This window comes from Telmatherina bonti (assembly GCF_933228915.1).
Source record: "Telmatherina bonti genome assembly, chromosome: 18".
NCBI classification, from domain to species: Eukaryota; Metazoa; Chordata; class Actinopteri; order Atheriniformes; family Telmatherinidae; genus Telmatherina; species Telmatherina bonti.
In genome coordinates this window covers 21,728,324-21,742,766 of record NC_136616.1, presented here as the reverse complement: position 1 = coordinate 21,742,766, position 14,443 = coordinate 21,728,324, and the positions used below count along the sequence as shown (strand labels likewise).

The following is a 14,443-nucleotide window of genomic DNA, read 5'->3' as shown; positions in this document are numbered from 1 at the left end:
CGTTAATAATTATATGACTTGTATGTTGTTATTTACAAGTTTTTATTTGTTCCGTTTAGGAACCAATTTTCAGCCCACTTTCCCTCCTCTGCACTGTCTGATAGTTACAATGATAAAGCCGTGGGCGTCCTTTTAGAGAAGGCACTGAGGGAAGACCAGCCGGGATATGTGGGATGCCTCGGAGTGAGACAAGCCTAATGACGCAACGGGTTTACTCAATACAGCCTGATACTTTAAGGGACAGGATAATACTTGCAGGGTTTCCCACGTTTCCTATGACCAAAAGCAGTGAGCGGTCTCTGAAACTGACAGATATAACGTGACACCCTTCTTCCGACCTGAAGAGATTAGCCTTTCCGGACAGCAGGGAGCTACAGATGAAAACTTTTATGATGGCATACTTCACGTTGCTCTTCTTGCCATATGTTTTCAATACAGTGGCGGTAAGTTTTAGTGTTTGTGTGTGTGAACAGAAAGAGAGAAAACTGTGAGGCAACTTTTCTTTCTTTCTTTCAGCCACTAATAGTGTCTGGTAATAGTGCAGTGGTCTTCCCTGAGCCACAAAAGGAGGACCAGAAAGGTAAGTTTTGACTTTAGTTCTGTGTTTAATTAGAACTGAAACGAGGTAGGGGAATGCACATTTAATGGGATTTTCTTCATGTGGTACTGTCAGAAAATGTTGGAGTATCGTATAAAGCGTGTAACAGTGTGTGTGTGTGTGTGTGTGTGTGTGTTTACCTGTAGCAGTGATATTATAACAGAGTGGGGAAGGGATGTGGCTCAAAGCCTTGAAGTGAAAGGCGTCTTTGTGTGAGTAAAGTACAGGGGAAAAGTGCAAATACCTTGGAAACATGAGCTATTTTCACATAATACTTGATATGTATTTAGCATATTTAATACATAGTACTATGTTAAAGTCACCATATTTTGCCCTGTCCCTCAGTTTTTACAACAACAGGCAAAGAATGTAAGTTCCCATTTCGTCTGGGTGGAAAGATTCATCACCACTGCATCACCGCAATAACCTCAAGACCATGGTAAGTCCTTACAGCTTGCTGCTCTGCAAGCAGTCTCTAATATGTGTTCATTTACCAACAACTAACAGACTAGAAGCTGATCCATCATAAGGAAGATCTTGCACCTCATGTGTTATTTTTCTTGCTTTTGACATGACTTCAAAAGAGTAAAAACTCTGGTATTTTCTTTCGTGAGTTGCAATAATTTAGTTTTTTTTTTTAAGGGGCGATGATGCTGTGTGTAAGACCTAATTACAGCTGGCAGTGATGAGGGATTTATGCAACAGTGTCATCACTTCTCATTTGCTGATGAGGCAAAAAAGCTTTTATAAATTGCGTTTTGGTGAGGCGTTTGATGGGCTTCGTGTCATAATATCATGATCAAAGTCCGCTGCTGTTGAAGTTTGCCTAGGATAAATGCAAGGATTTGGTTTTAAACTGTTGCAATAGCTCAGCTGTACATCACATTTACTACATCTCACTATTCATCCTGGGGGTGTATAAACAGCTGCTGCAATAAAACCTTAGTAGGTATTTTTTATTGTTCCAGATTGTAACCAAGCAACATTTTTTTTAGTATATTTATTATTTTGGAAAAAACAACATAAGACTTGCTGAAGGGCTTTCCAGTCATCATTAATTAGTTTTGTGACAGGAAGGGTGTATTTCAACAAGTTGGAGCAACTTGTCTGCAATTATATATGGCCCAACATTGCTTGTCCACCTACACCTGAAATTACATTGAATGACCCCACATGTGTCTAGAATGTGTTAAGATGAGTTTAAGAGTAGGTGTTGTAGAATGAGTCATGTTATTGTTATGATGTAAGTGGATCATTGACTGAGTTCTTAAGTGTTAATGGGTAAAAAAAAAACATTGCTTTCACAATGAAGGTGGTTTGAGCAATTTATCTGACATCATGAAGTTGTAGAAATAATACAAAACATCAGAACTTAGTAGTTTAGCTGTTGACGCCCAAGTTCTCCAAGATTTTGATGATTTAATCTTTAACTATATCAAGACCAGAAGAAAAATCACATGAAATCTGGGGCTGCATTATTCCATTTATATCTTTAATAACATTGCTGGAATACATACTGACATTATTTTCTATAAATACATGCTGGTTACCATGCTATAAATAAATAATAACAATAAAATCTGATCAAAATTTGCCCACTTGTCTTTGATTTTTAACAAAGCTGGCAAGTATGTCACATGAATACTGTTGTAGCCTGTTGTAACCCATCTATAAAAAAGTTTCTGGGACAGTCTAGCAAATAGTATCAACAGGATATATATTGTGTCATAACCAGATGCCTGGAATGGTAAACAGGAACATATGTGCCAAGTATGGGTTGCTAGCTCCAGGATCTAGATAGGAGACACCACCAAAGTTGGCAGAGAATGACAGAGCTAAGATCCTTTTAGGCTCCCAGATCCAAACTGATAGATGGCTAAGCAGCTAGACATTGTGGTGGTCAAAGAACTACAGAAAACAGACAATAGTGATAGATGCAGCAATCTTGAATGACACCAAGAAGAAGAAACACAAGAAGCTAGACTAAAGGAGGGCTGAAGGAGGAAGCTGAAAAAATGTGAGAAGTAAGGGCAACGGTGGTAATCTGAGGATTCAAGGTCTGGACTTCCAAGCTGGGAGAGATGGTCCAACCAGTCCTTGAAATACCATCAACAATCTCCATCCAGAAGCTCATAGTCCTAGGAGAAGCTAAGAAACTGTGCAGAAGAATCCCAGACAAGGATCTTAATACACAAGGAGGGGAAACACCCACAGGAATGTGGGAATTTTACATATACTGTGTATACTTGTTGTAAAAAACTGCAATAGCTCAGTTTATAGCTGAAACATTCACTTCCATTTTTTTCTTGTGTAGGTGCTCTCTGACACACAACTTTGATCGGGACCTGACGTGGGGCTTTTGCACTCCAGAGAAAAGACGTCTAAATGGTTTGTTTACCTGTCAGTACTCATCCAATATCACTTTTATTCCTCCTCTTACTGTCTTCTTAATTTTGTTGATGTGTTCTTATTTCTTCTCATGTTCCTCAAGTATTCACAGATCCGTGTCGAATGAATCCTTGTCAGAACGGCGGCATCTGCGCATCCATCCCACAGACTCGCTCTTTTCAGTGTTCCTGTCCGAAGGACTTTACAGGGAAACTGTGTGAACAACGTGGGTTGCTCCTGTTATCAATGTTTCGTTAGTTAAAAGCTAGATATCAGTGGATTTTTGTGTTTCCAGTATCAGTTGTGCTGGTTTAGGAGCAAGTTAACAATTCTGTGTTTATAAGCTGTTTATTATCAGAAAAAGACCAGCAATAACGTCCACAAAATTTCCTTCAAAACACGTCAAACAGTCACGTTCATGTTTGATCAAGCAAATACAAGTGAGCAAGATTAGAATGAATCTACATTTAATTTTTCTCCATTAATTTATTTGCTAATAAGTCTGTTTACTAACCCACTTCTGAACTTTAAAGATCTCCTATCATCAGTTTTTATCATGGTTATCCAAAAACAACTCAGCTGTCTCCATTAGCAAACGAGATGTTCTGTTAAGTGGATTTGTATCAGCTTTTACTGTTATGCCATGACTTTCAAAGAAGTCAAAGAATAATGTATTAATTATGAGTCATTCCTCACAAGGTTTCACTTTTAAATCACTTGCAACAAAACAAACATAAACAAACCAAACGTGCGTTCACTGTGAATGCATCATGTGCAGTTCAGTCATGAAAGATTTGCTCTGTGTGCTGTGTAATCTCCTCTCACACTGCAACCTGCTTCCTTCCAGGAAAGTGCTATGAAACCATACACCTGCACTATTATGACATTGGAGAGTCCTGGGGACGAATTCACCTTCGTAATGTGGAACAGTGCACGTGTGTGGCAGGGGAAATCAAGTGCGAAAGAGTACACTATACAAGTAAGACATGCTAACTATGTCTTTTGTTGCTTTGCTCCAACTGTTTTGTTTTTCCTCATCAGGCTGCTTTTGTTGGTGCGAGAGTGAAACATACAGTAGTTCTGAGGATTTAAGTCACTCAAACAGTTTTGTTTTTGACAACTTGTTGAATAATTATGCACGGTATAATAAAGAGCTGAATTTCTAGTAGAAACATTATGGAAAACAAGACGCACAAAAGCTTTTTGCAAAAATTGAAACTGAAATGTTAAAAAAAAAACCAGCAGGCTCTTCTATTCTCGTCTTGATTTCACAACTCAAATACACAAATCTCAGGTATCCTCCCTGTCCTTTCTTTTTCCAACATAAGCTCTTTACAGAAGATTGGAAAGACAGGCCCAACCCTTGCTTTGATCAGGGCTCCACAGTGACAAGCGCAACCTTACCATTGAAGAAAAGACAGATTATATGACTCACTGTGACTAAGGAAAGGTGTTTTAGGACACACCCCGTGGGTCCATATGGTGCTTTTTATGTCAGTGACGAGATGTTCACAAGAGTTCAACAGGTTCCCTGACACAAATGAGAGATGGGCAGTTTGGGTGTTTTCATGCTATATAAACTGAAACAGTAGGTCTGTTGTTATTAATTGTATTGGGCCTATATTTCACTGGTCACATAAAAAAAGCGTATCTTTTGGCTATTTCCAAAATATATATGTGAGTAAACTGGTATGTAATAATTTACAAATAAGATGTTTAGACTAAAATGTTGTTCCTGTTAAATTTATCCTCAGCAAGTTAAACAGTGAGGTGGCATGTTTTTTTTTTTCCATTATGTGACAAATGCTGTTAGTAGATCACAGGTCAGTAACACAGGCAGGTCAGTTTAACACCTGTACTCTTACTACAGAACCATGTCTCCATAAGACATATGTCTGGTTTAGTATTGTGGTGCTAAAATGTACAAAGCTTTCACTGAAAAAGTACATTCTCTAGATTGCAGCACATGCTGATCAAAGACATAGACTGTGTGAAATCTTTTAAATATTATATTGTTCCGTGATATTGCAGATAGACACATATCAAAGAAGTCTGAAGGCTGTTAATAAATGAAAAGGTGACTCAATAAAGTTATATTTTTAAGGGTGGCTACACTTATGTAACCAAATTTTAAAGAATCTTTATTCTTTCTGCGAGCAGATTTGTTTTTCCATTAAATCATGCAGGTTATAGGTCATAGTAAAAGTGAGCAAAGTCAGGAAATAATTTATCGTTTAGTTGTTTTTTTTATATTTACCTTTCATTTGCACAGGGGTGTACTCTTTAAATCCACTGTCTTTGGCGTCCCATCGTTGGTGAACGCCAAACTTGACTCATTGTCTGTGTCTCGATCTGTCCAGAGTGCCACACAAATCCTTGTCAGAATGATGGAGCATGTCGGCTGATCACATCGACCGGAAAGGAAGTCTGTCACTGCAGAATTGGCTACAGTGGACCTCGCTGTAGCCTTGGTATGCATCATTAGCATGGTTCTGTTGCACTCTGTGTACAATCTGCTTCGACTTGACGGTATCATTTTTAACAAACAATGCTTGTATCAGTCTGAAAATGGTAGATTCATATTTTCTTTTGGCTTCTGTCTGCATTTCTCCAGAACAAATAAGTACTTGATCCCCTGCTGAAACACACAACAATTTATAACTTTGATATTGTGTGTTGTTTATGCATTTTTGACTGATATTCTGTCTACACACATAATCAGTAAACAACCATAAATTTAGAGTCTGTTAATTTGTATGTAAGCGGGCAAACTTACAAATTCAGGGGATGAAATACTTATTTCCTCAACTGTATCAGGCGAGTGAATGAAATCTGTTCCTTCTCTGTGTGATAATAGTTTGAGAATTAGAAGCAGGTGAAGACACATGTTAGCCGATACTATGCTCTTAGTTGTTGAACTGATATGAATGAATCCAGAGTTTTCAGGTTTGCTCCGACTCATTCCAACATGAAAAAAGAAAAACATCAACATACAGCCATCAACTTTTATTTTGTTAGAAACCTCATGAGATGGTGAGATTGTCTTGTGTTGCTGTGGTTTATGTGTATGCAGAGCCAGAGACAGAGTGCTACAGCGGCAGGGGCGTGGGTTACAGAGGAGTGGTGGGCACCACCGTGTCCGGCGCCCAGTGTCTGCCATGGAACTCTGATCTGCTCTTTAATGAGCTTCATGTGGGCACAGTGGCAACTTCTGCCCTCAGGGGACTCGGAGAGCATGCATTCTGCAGGTGTGTGTGCCAAAATATCCTGCTGAGAGTTGTTATTGCAACCAAAATGACAAATTAAACACACTGGTGGTTGATGAAGTACCAGCTGTCTTATCAGGGAGACCAGGTTTCGTCATACGTTCAAGATGAATTCAGTTTTAAAGCCGCAATATCCAGCTTTTCAGCCTGAGCTTGCAAATGCTGTCAGCTGCTTATCTTCACGTCCAAACTGTTGTCACTCATGTTGGTGAGGCTTTAAATCTACACAGCAGCCATAAAACCACCATGTGCATTAAAGAAACACATGGGGAAAACAGGTCTTATCTGTCACAGTCCTTGTACAGCCATTTCATATTGCTTTCCTTAGCTGTTGTGTTGCTATGACAACCCAGCTGCCATATGGCATACCCACAGCAAACGCTGTGTCCCAAAATGTCCCAAACATCAAAGAAAAGCCCATTTCCAGGAAACATTGGGATTTAAACACGCGTTAAGGCTCATGGTATCTTGAGGTTTTACACTCAGGCTGATGATACATATTTTTCAGTTTAATGCTGGAAATGATTATGCTTTCCCATCAGTAAAACTTTATTCCGACTGAGTAAATCATTATACAGATGAAAGAATCTGTGGCCCATTAGAAACTGAAAAATAACTTTCACCTCTTTGATCTGAAAACTGATGGAGCTGCTGTGAGCTGCGTAGCTATAGGAGGGTTAAAAACAGTGGGGTTGAATTTTCACACATGCTCTCTCATTGTGTTTCTGTTTATGCAGAAACCCAGATGGGGACAAGAAGCCATGGTGCTACACAGTAAATGCCAGCACCATCTCCTGGGAGTACTGTGACATCCCCTCCTGTGTGATGCGTTTGTGTGGGTAACAGGGATACAGCAAAGGATTTTTTTTTTCTCAGCTGTTATCGACACTAAGAATGATATTATGCACAGGGTCAGGGGCCCATGAAAATCTGAGGGGGGTGGCTCTACTTTTATTTTACACCTTTTATGTACTGTGTGTTTTAGAAAGAGACCTAAAACTACTACTGAAAGCATGACACGAAACAACTAATAGAAATTCACAAAATAATGATATGGAAAGACAAAATATGAAAGAAATATGAATGAACACAAAGTAACCTAACTTTAAGGCAAAGATATCAAACTGAAACCTAAAGAAGCCAAAATTAGATTAGAAAAAATAACAAAAATCTCAGACGAAGTGACCAAAATTTGACAAAAAGGTGGCACAAAATGAGCACAATTCACAAATTATGACATAAAATGACCATAAAGAAATGCATTATACCATGTTGAAGAAACAAAAAATGGTTTCCTCTGGTTGTGTCTCTTAAGTTTCGGTCTTCTGGTCTTGTTTTTGCACCAGTGATGACCATATATATATACATTTGAGTCCAGTTCTGTCAACTTTTATCATTCGTTTCATCACTCGTTTTTTTTTTTTTTTTTTTTTTTGCAGATGTGTGTTGATGAGCTGTGGTTAATTTTTGTACCATTAAATGCACCTGCTTGATAAAAGAGCTGATGGTATTTATCAGCTCCAATAATATTAATAATTGAACTTCCTTTTACTTGTGCTTCACTTCAACAGGAACTGCATATTTCCTTGGGTGATATCAAATGCGATGATAACTGATAAAAGTCTTTTAGCATCTTAGCTCTCTTAGCCTTGATTAATTGGTGGTCAGCTGCACTTGCCATTTAAGCAACAACTAAGCACTTCATTGCATACCCCAACACTTGATTGAAAAACCTCACTTTGTGATATAAACAAGCACAGATGTAACTAATCTCTGCTGAACCAGCTGCTCATGAAGGTTGACTTCAGTTGACTGGTTTAGTGGCAGCGCTGCTTGTTTCTTTTTTTTTTTTTTTTTTTTTAAATAAAGGCTAAATGAAATGCAGGGATAACATGTTACTCACCCTGAATCAGCATGTCATGCCAGGTGGAGCCAAATTCTTGCATTGTGAGTAGGATCTTGTACAGTTGGTTGTCTGTCCCGATACCAGAGTTGTGTCGAGAATTCACATGCTTTCCTCATCTGCTGTTCCTTCCTCAGCATACGATCTACATCATAAGGATGTTCTGTGACCTGAACATTATTTACCAAGTAGACTGACTTTTTTGCTGGCTTCATGCAGGGGAAAGAAACAGCAGTAAAGTTGCATAGATTTTAGAAGGGGAATTGAAAAGCTTTACTAAAATGAGCTTTTTGGTTTTGAGCTTTCAGATTGAAGGAGTTTGTAAAAACTATAATCTAATTTATGATAATCATTTTTTTTTTTTATTTTACAATTTGTTTCAGCTTTTTCTAGAAGATTGAATCCTATCAATGTCCTGTCCGACACTGCAAAACCAACCCACCCCAAGTCAGTCAGAAATCCTGTGTGTGGGACAAAGCACAAGAAGAGAGTGTCCTTCCCAATGCCTCGTATACTGGGTGGAAACATAGCTCTGCCAGGTACTCATCCATGGATGGCCGCCCTTTACATTGGACAGTCAGACTTTTGCGGCGGCAGTCTGATCTCTTCTTGCTGGGTCATCTCAGCGGCACACTGCTTCCTCAGCAAGTACGCACTGCAGTTCAACTGCAATTAGTATTAATCATGTTATGGAAAGGATAATGTCTTGAGTTTGGAGGCTTTTTGAGTCAAAGTATTGTTATTTCTCAGTAACAAATGATATATTTTCAGCAGTTCTCAGAGCCTTGAAAAAGTTGCAAAAAATGTTATGCACTTTACGAACCGCTTTCAGCGTTTGAATGAATGAAATTACACCTACTTAAAAAGATGGCTTTATGCTCCCCAAACAGCAACGGACCATTGTAGCTGTGGCTTGTAGAGTACAACTTATAATGTTAATAATTCTGAGGTACACAAAATAATGATATTTAAGTTCAATCTAGTCATCTGAGAAAGTTGTGCTTATCAGAAACCAAGGACCAACATATCCTGCAGGATATGGTCTTAATACCGTCCCTCTGTGTTGTTGTAGCTTACACGCTCATGGGAACAAGTAGAAGTTAGTGAACAATGTGACTCCAGTTCTGTGATCTTTATAACCCCCACCACACTGAGAGTAAACACTCTGCAAGCAATGAGAAATAACTACTGCAGCTTTTTAATAAACAGGTGGAACTTTAAAAAAACTAAATACTAACAAAGAAAAAAACTTGTTTAAACATGCTGCTTTTGGTGCCTTCATCTTGGTTCCCTCTGATCTGTTACAGAAATGAGCAGTTGACCAGAGGTCAATCTACTACAGTATTTAAAAACACTGAAGCAATATATCTCTATCGAGGAGAGCCATCTGCCCCACTCAGGTGTGCGAGAAAATTAGCACAGAGAAACAGCCAATGTGAAAATAAACATAGGGCAGGTTGGTGGAACCAGTAACTAAAAATCAGAAAAATTCAGCTCCACAGCTGATTGTTAGTTATAGGACAATATAGGGAAGAGAAAGGACCTGCTTTTACAATTAAAGCAGCGTCTTCACACTTTTATTCCTTTTAAACACAAAATCATTGCTAAACAAGTCGATTTGATTTTCTTATTTTTGGTAGTATCTTACCTTCAGCACGCTGACATAAAAAAGTCACAGAACTGGAGTAACTTCCAGTAACTACAGTGCTAACTAGGAAAAGACGCCTTTAAATTTCAACATGATTGAGAGACATTTTTCCTGTGCCACAGTTGCTGGTAAATACAATCTTCTGAGAAAATTAGGACTAGTTTATTATTTTGTCTTTATTTGACTTTGAGTATTAACACTACAGGTTAGAACTGAGAAAGATCAGATCGAATTGGTTTGTCTCGTGTTGTTTTACCTGAGAGCTGTTGCTATGTGTCAGAACTTGCTCTTGAGACATTCTGGTATGTAAAAGTGTATATCTGAAAAGAAAAAAAGGAACCAGCTCAGATGTAGCACTTCTATGTGCACCCAGGTGTTGTTTTTCCATCAGCACTGATTGGGGTCATAGCAGATAAATGTGTATGACAGGTTTAGTCATTGCACATGAGACTAAATCTGATGTTTGGGTGAAAAGATCGCATTTAAACTGCTCAAAGACATTTAAACCTGTATGGCAGCTAAACAAGGCAGGTGTGATGTCCAACAAAGAAAAAAATTCTGACATAAAGTCTACGTTAGTTAACCCTCTCAGATCTCGGTCTACCATTTGGTAGAGGTAAATTTGCAATGACTTTGATGAATTTCTTTTAAAAAATTGTAGAAATCAACCTGCCTGAGTCAGCTCTATCAGTTGGTTTGGATATGTTTGTTACAACACTACTGCTTCATATTTTGACCATTTTACTGTTGTTACATTGTTATTAACTTCTTCTTTTTAACATATTAACCATTTGCTAAAAATATTTATTTAGTTTATTCTTGTCCAAAACAAAAGGAAAAACAGACCAACATTATCCTCTTACCTTTTTGTTACTGTGAACATTAAAGGGTTAAGGGCTGGGTCGACACTGGTTAAGTTGGAGAGCATTTAACCTTGTAAGAGGCTTGGTTTTAGAAATGAAAGCTGGATATTCTGTCTAATCAGTCTTGGCAGTCGTAAACAGCAGTCAAAGTTCTTATTGTTTGGAGAATCAAACAACTATTTCTGTTTGGCTCACCTTGCCATGAGAAGTGTGCATTTTTGCCCTCAAAAACAAGTCAAACTTGAAATATGTTGCAGTAGTTCAGGCCAACAGCATTTTATACCATCTTCATTCACACCAGTTGAAAGAATTGCATCTGTATTACATGATTCAAGTTGCTAGATATAAAAAAATTAGGCTGGGTTGTGGATTGCAACATATATGCTTTGAGACAAATTATAATGTTAATGAAGTGAAAAATATAACATTCATTTACATGTCTGAGTTTTAGATGATGAAACTGAATCCTTCTAAGGCCCACTTAAAAAAAACAACTAAATATACCTGTAAGACTATCTCAAAGTATAGTGGATAACTAAAAACATATCAGAAGTTTACCACATGGCCTAAGCCTGGTGCTTAAAAAGCAACATGAGGGAAGACTCTGTTGGTATGAGTCATACTATTATTTGTTTCTCCTGCAGTTATTCAGTGAAGGCTGTCTGGTTTTTATTTGCTGCTAGGAGAAAAACTAAATTGGTAGATTATGAAATTTAACATTTGGAGATCATCTCCACCAAATTCCATAAAGATTCAACAAGTTGTCACAGCAGTGACCTGGCTCTGAGATCGAACTTTTATTATTATTATTGAAGAAATTATTGTTTTATTAGGAATGTAATGAGTCATTACTTTTGCCTCCTACTAAAGATTATATGAAAACATTTCTTACAGCCCTCTGAATTATCAGATTCGTGTGGTGCTTGGCCAACAGTACTACAATGACACCGGACCAAACACCCGAACGTTTGGAGTGGAGCGCTACATCTTTCCAGAACACTTCTCGGTGTTTAATCCAACGCTACATGACATCGGTAATGATTCTATCACACAAATGCAAATATCTCTTAAACATAAAGACCTCCCGTCCCAGTTCAGAAACAAGCCGACTTACTTAAGACCCCACTGTGTGTGTGTGCACAGCTGTGCGTCACTGAGCAGCTGTGTCTCCCCCACACGAACACACACAAACATTTGGCTGTTGCAGTTTCATTAGGTGGAGTCTCCAAGTCTAGCAATTGCTCCATAACTTTTTTTTTTTTTTTACCCATTTCATGTCGCATCTCTGTTTGGCAGTTCTGATAAAACTAAAGAAGCAGGACGGGCGATGTGTGAAGAAAACGCCGTTTATCAGACCCATCTGCCTCCCAGACAAAAACATGGTGTTCCCTGATGACCACTGCTGTGCCATTAGCGGCTGGGGACATATGTATGAAAGTGAGTGATGCTGCTTCCGACCAGTTTCATCATAACAATTATGTACATATTTAATGTGCAGCTCAAGTGATAAATGGCCTCAGCAGGACATGTCATTTTTCATTTGCACTATAATTAATAACTTTTAGTACAGTTTGATGCTAATTTGCAGAATCGGTTACTTTTATGCTAACAAATAGATATAAACATCAGCATCAGCATTGTATGTTTTCTATGCAGACACTTCCTAGCATAGCTTAGCATAAAGAGTAGTGATAGAAGGAGACTTTTAGTCTGCCTTTTCTTATTAGTTAACAGCAGCATCATTAAATAACGCTATAAATCTGCTTTAAAAATTGAGCCAGTTACAGGAAATCATTACATCTGTTACCCCCCTTTTTCTTTTTTTTTTGTAAATTTGATTTTACAGAAGCACAGGGCTACTCCATTCTGCAGGAAGGATATGTGAAACTGATTTCTCACAACATCTGTAAGCAACCACAAGTTTATGGTAACCACTTCACCAGTGACATGCTTTGTGCTGGGCTCAATGGCTGTGTGGATGCATGCCAGGTAGGAAAGTATTTCAGTGACCTACATCCAAAAACAAATCAAGACTCCCAATTTATATTTGTCAATGCCTGCTCTTTGCTTTTATAGGTCTAAGTGTTTTGTCTTGAATAAAATAAAATCTAATAAGATGTAGGATTAAAAAAAAAAAAACTGCCTGATTTTCTATTAAAAATTTAATAGTTTAAAAGGTCAAATAGAGATTTTCACAATATGGTCAGTCTTCTTCACTGCTGTAATGATGTTTGTGCTAAAGTTCAACAACCTATAAGATGGATCACTAACTGAATACTCCACTCAAAATGGTAAAGGCAACATATACACCTGCACCCAGCCAGCATTTAGGGTTAAAAAAAATGACTGATAAATAATGCAAACACAGTTTACAAGTTACCATTAACTTTAGAATTTGGAAATCAGGTTACAAGGAGAAATTAGACTTAAGTTTTTAGAGCATTGATTAGGCAGCACAACTCTGAATACACAAATGTTTGGACATTATGGTTAATTCCTGGATGGTAAAACAGCAAGCACTGATAAAAACACGTGAGATGAAAACATGAGTGTTGAGGAATTTTTATACAAACATCACCAAGCCACAATCCAGTGAGATCAAAGTTAACCACAATTCATTGCTCAATCTCTGGTAATGAATAACTGTGCAGTTTTAGAGTGACTGCTTTTGTGATCTAATATTATACATACATGGGAGCTTTGATCAAAGTAAAGAATAAAGTTAAGTAAGAGCTATCAAATGTATTACTTCATGTGCTTTGAAGCCTCAAAACACTTGTAATTTCCTGTTTTTTATTGACCATTTTTTTGAAGATGGACAGCTTTTGCCACAGATGTACAGCTGCCTTGGTTTTAACTTAATTTATATGTTTTCTTTTCTTTTAATGAAATGTTTCAAACTGTATCAGAATAAATTGAACCACGTATATCATCCTGGAATCGTGTTGTACTTTATGTAGTTAGGTACGTGTCAAATCATATTTAAAAGAGATTAACATGATTATTAGTATTTTAGCACAGAAATGAGAATCATGTCCGATTGAATTATAAACTAATTATAGGCTACCAGACTATCATTAGTTGGCTTTATTTGCTGGAGCTGTGAGAGCTGCTTAGAGACGGTGCAGCATGTTTCTGCTCTTTTACATATATTTCCCCGGAGTTTTAAGAAATTATGATTCATTTTCATGCATTCTGGGCAAAACAAACCCCTGGAGCCTGTTTAGTCGTTGGCAGCCGGTCTCGGCTTTGGAGGGGTCGATACCAGAAAGCCCACTTCAGGATTTGAAGTAATAGAGCAGCATGTAAGATGGCAGTGGGGAATCCCCTGGGAGAAGTGGAGATTAGTGGGGGTCTGACTGAGTAAGAGTCAAAGGCATCTGCAGCCTGACGGCCCACTCAACCTGCTGTGTAAAACACTCAAGCTCCTTCCCCTTAAACTGAATGTCACAGATGACTGTTTACCTCATTGGCAGAGAGCAATTTTTAGTTATGTATTAGGTTTCAGGTGTGTGACTCAGCTGTGCCTCCACTTTCATTTGTGCATGTGTGTTTATGTGTGTGAACTGTGCGCATTTGTGTGCTTCCTCAGGGTGACTCTGGGGGCCCACTGGCTTGTGCGAAGGGTGACGTCAGCTTCTTGTATGGGATCATCAGCTGGGGAGATGGCTGCGGTAAATCAAATAAACCTGGAGTTTACACAAAAGTAGTGAATTACGTTGACTGGATCAATTCAAAGATCAGAGGAAAAGCAAAGGCTTTGTGAATGCATGTTAA

At 38.2% G+C, this 14,443-nt stretch overlaps 1 protein-coding gene across 1 annotated transcript; it reads left to right on the top strand.

Moving 5' to 3' along the window:
• Nucleotides 1–392: 392 nt before the first annotated feature.
• Nucleotides 393–14,432, top strand: hgfac (HGF activator; the record flags this gene model as incomplete). Its single annotated transcript, XM_079257794.1, has 14 exons — nt 393–443; nt 517–580; nt 944–1,037; nt 2,913–2,986; nt 3,090–3,212; nt 3,834–3,965; nt 5,347–5,457; nt 6,060–6,234; nt 6,990–7,087; nt 8,539–8,803; nt 11,561–11,700; nt 11,963–12,103; nt 12,513–12,655; nt 14,259–14,432. 14 exons carry the CDS (start codon nt 393–395, stop codon nt 14,430–14,432), a joined length of 1,785 nt encoding a protein of 594 aa, XP_079113920.1.
• Between the last annotated feature and the right edge of the window lie 11 nt (nt 14,433–14,443).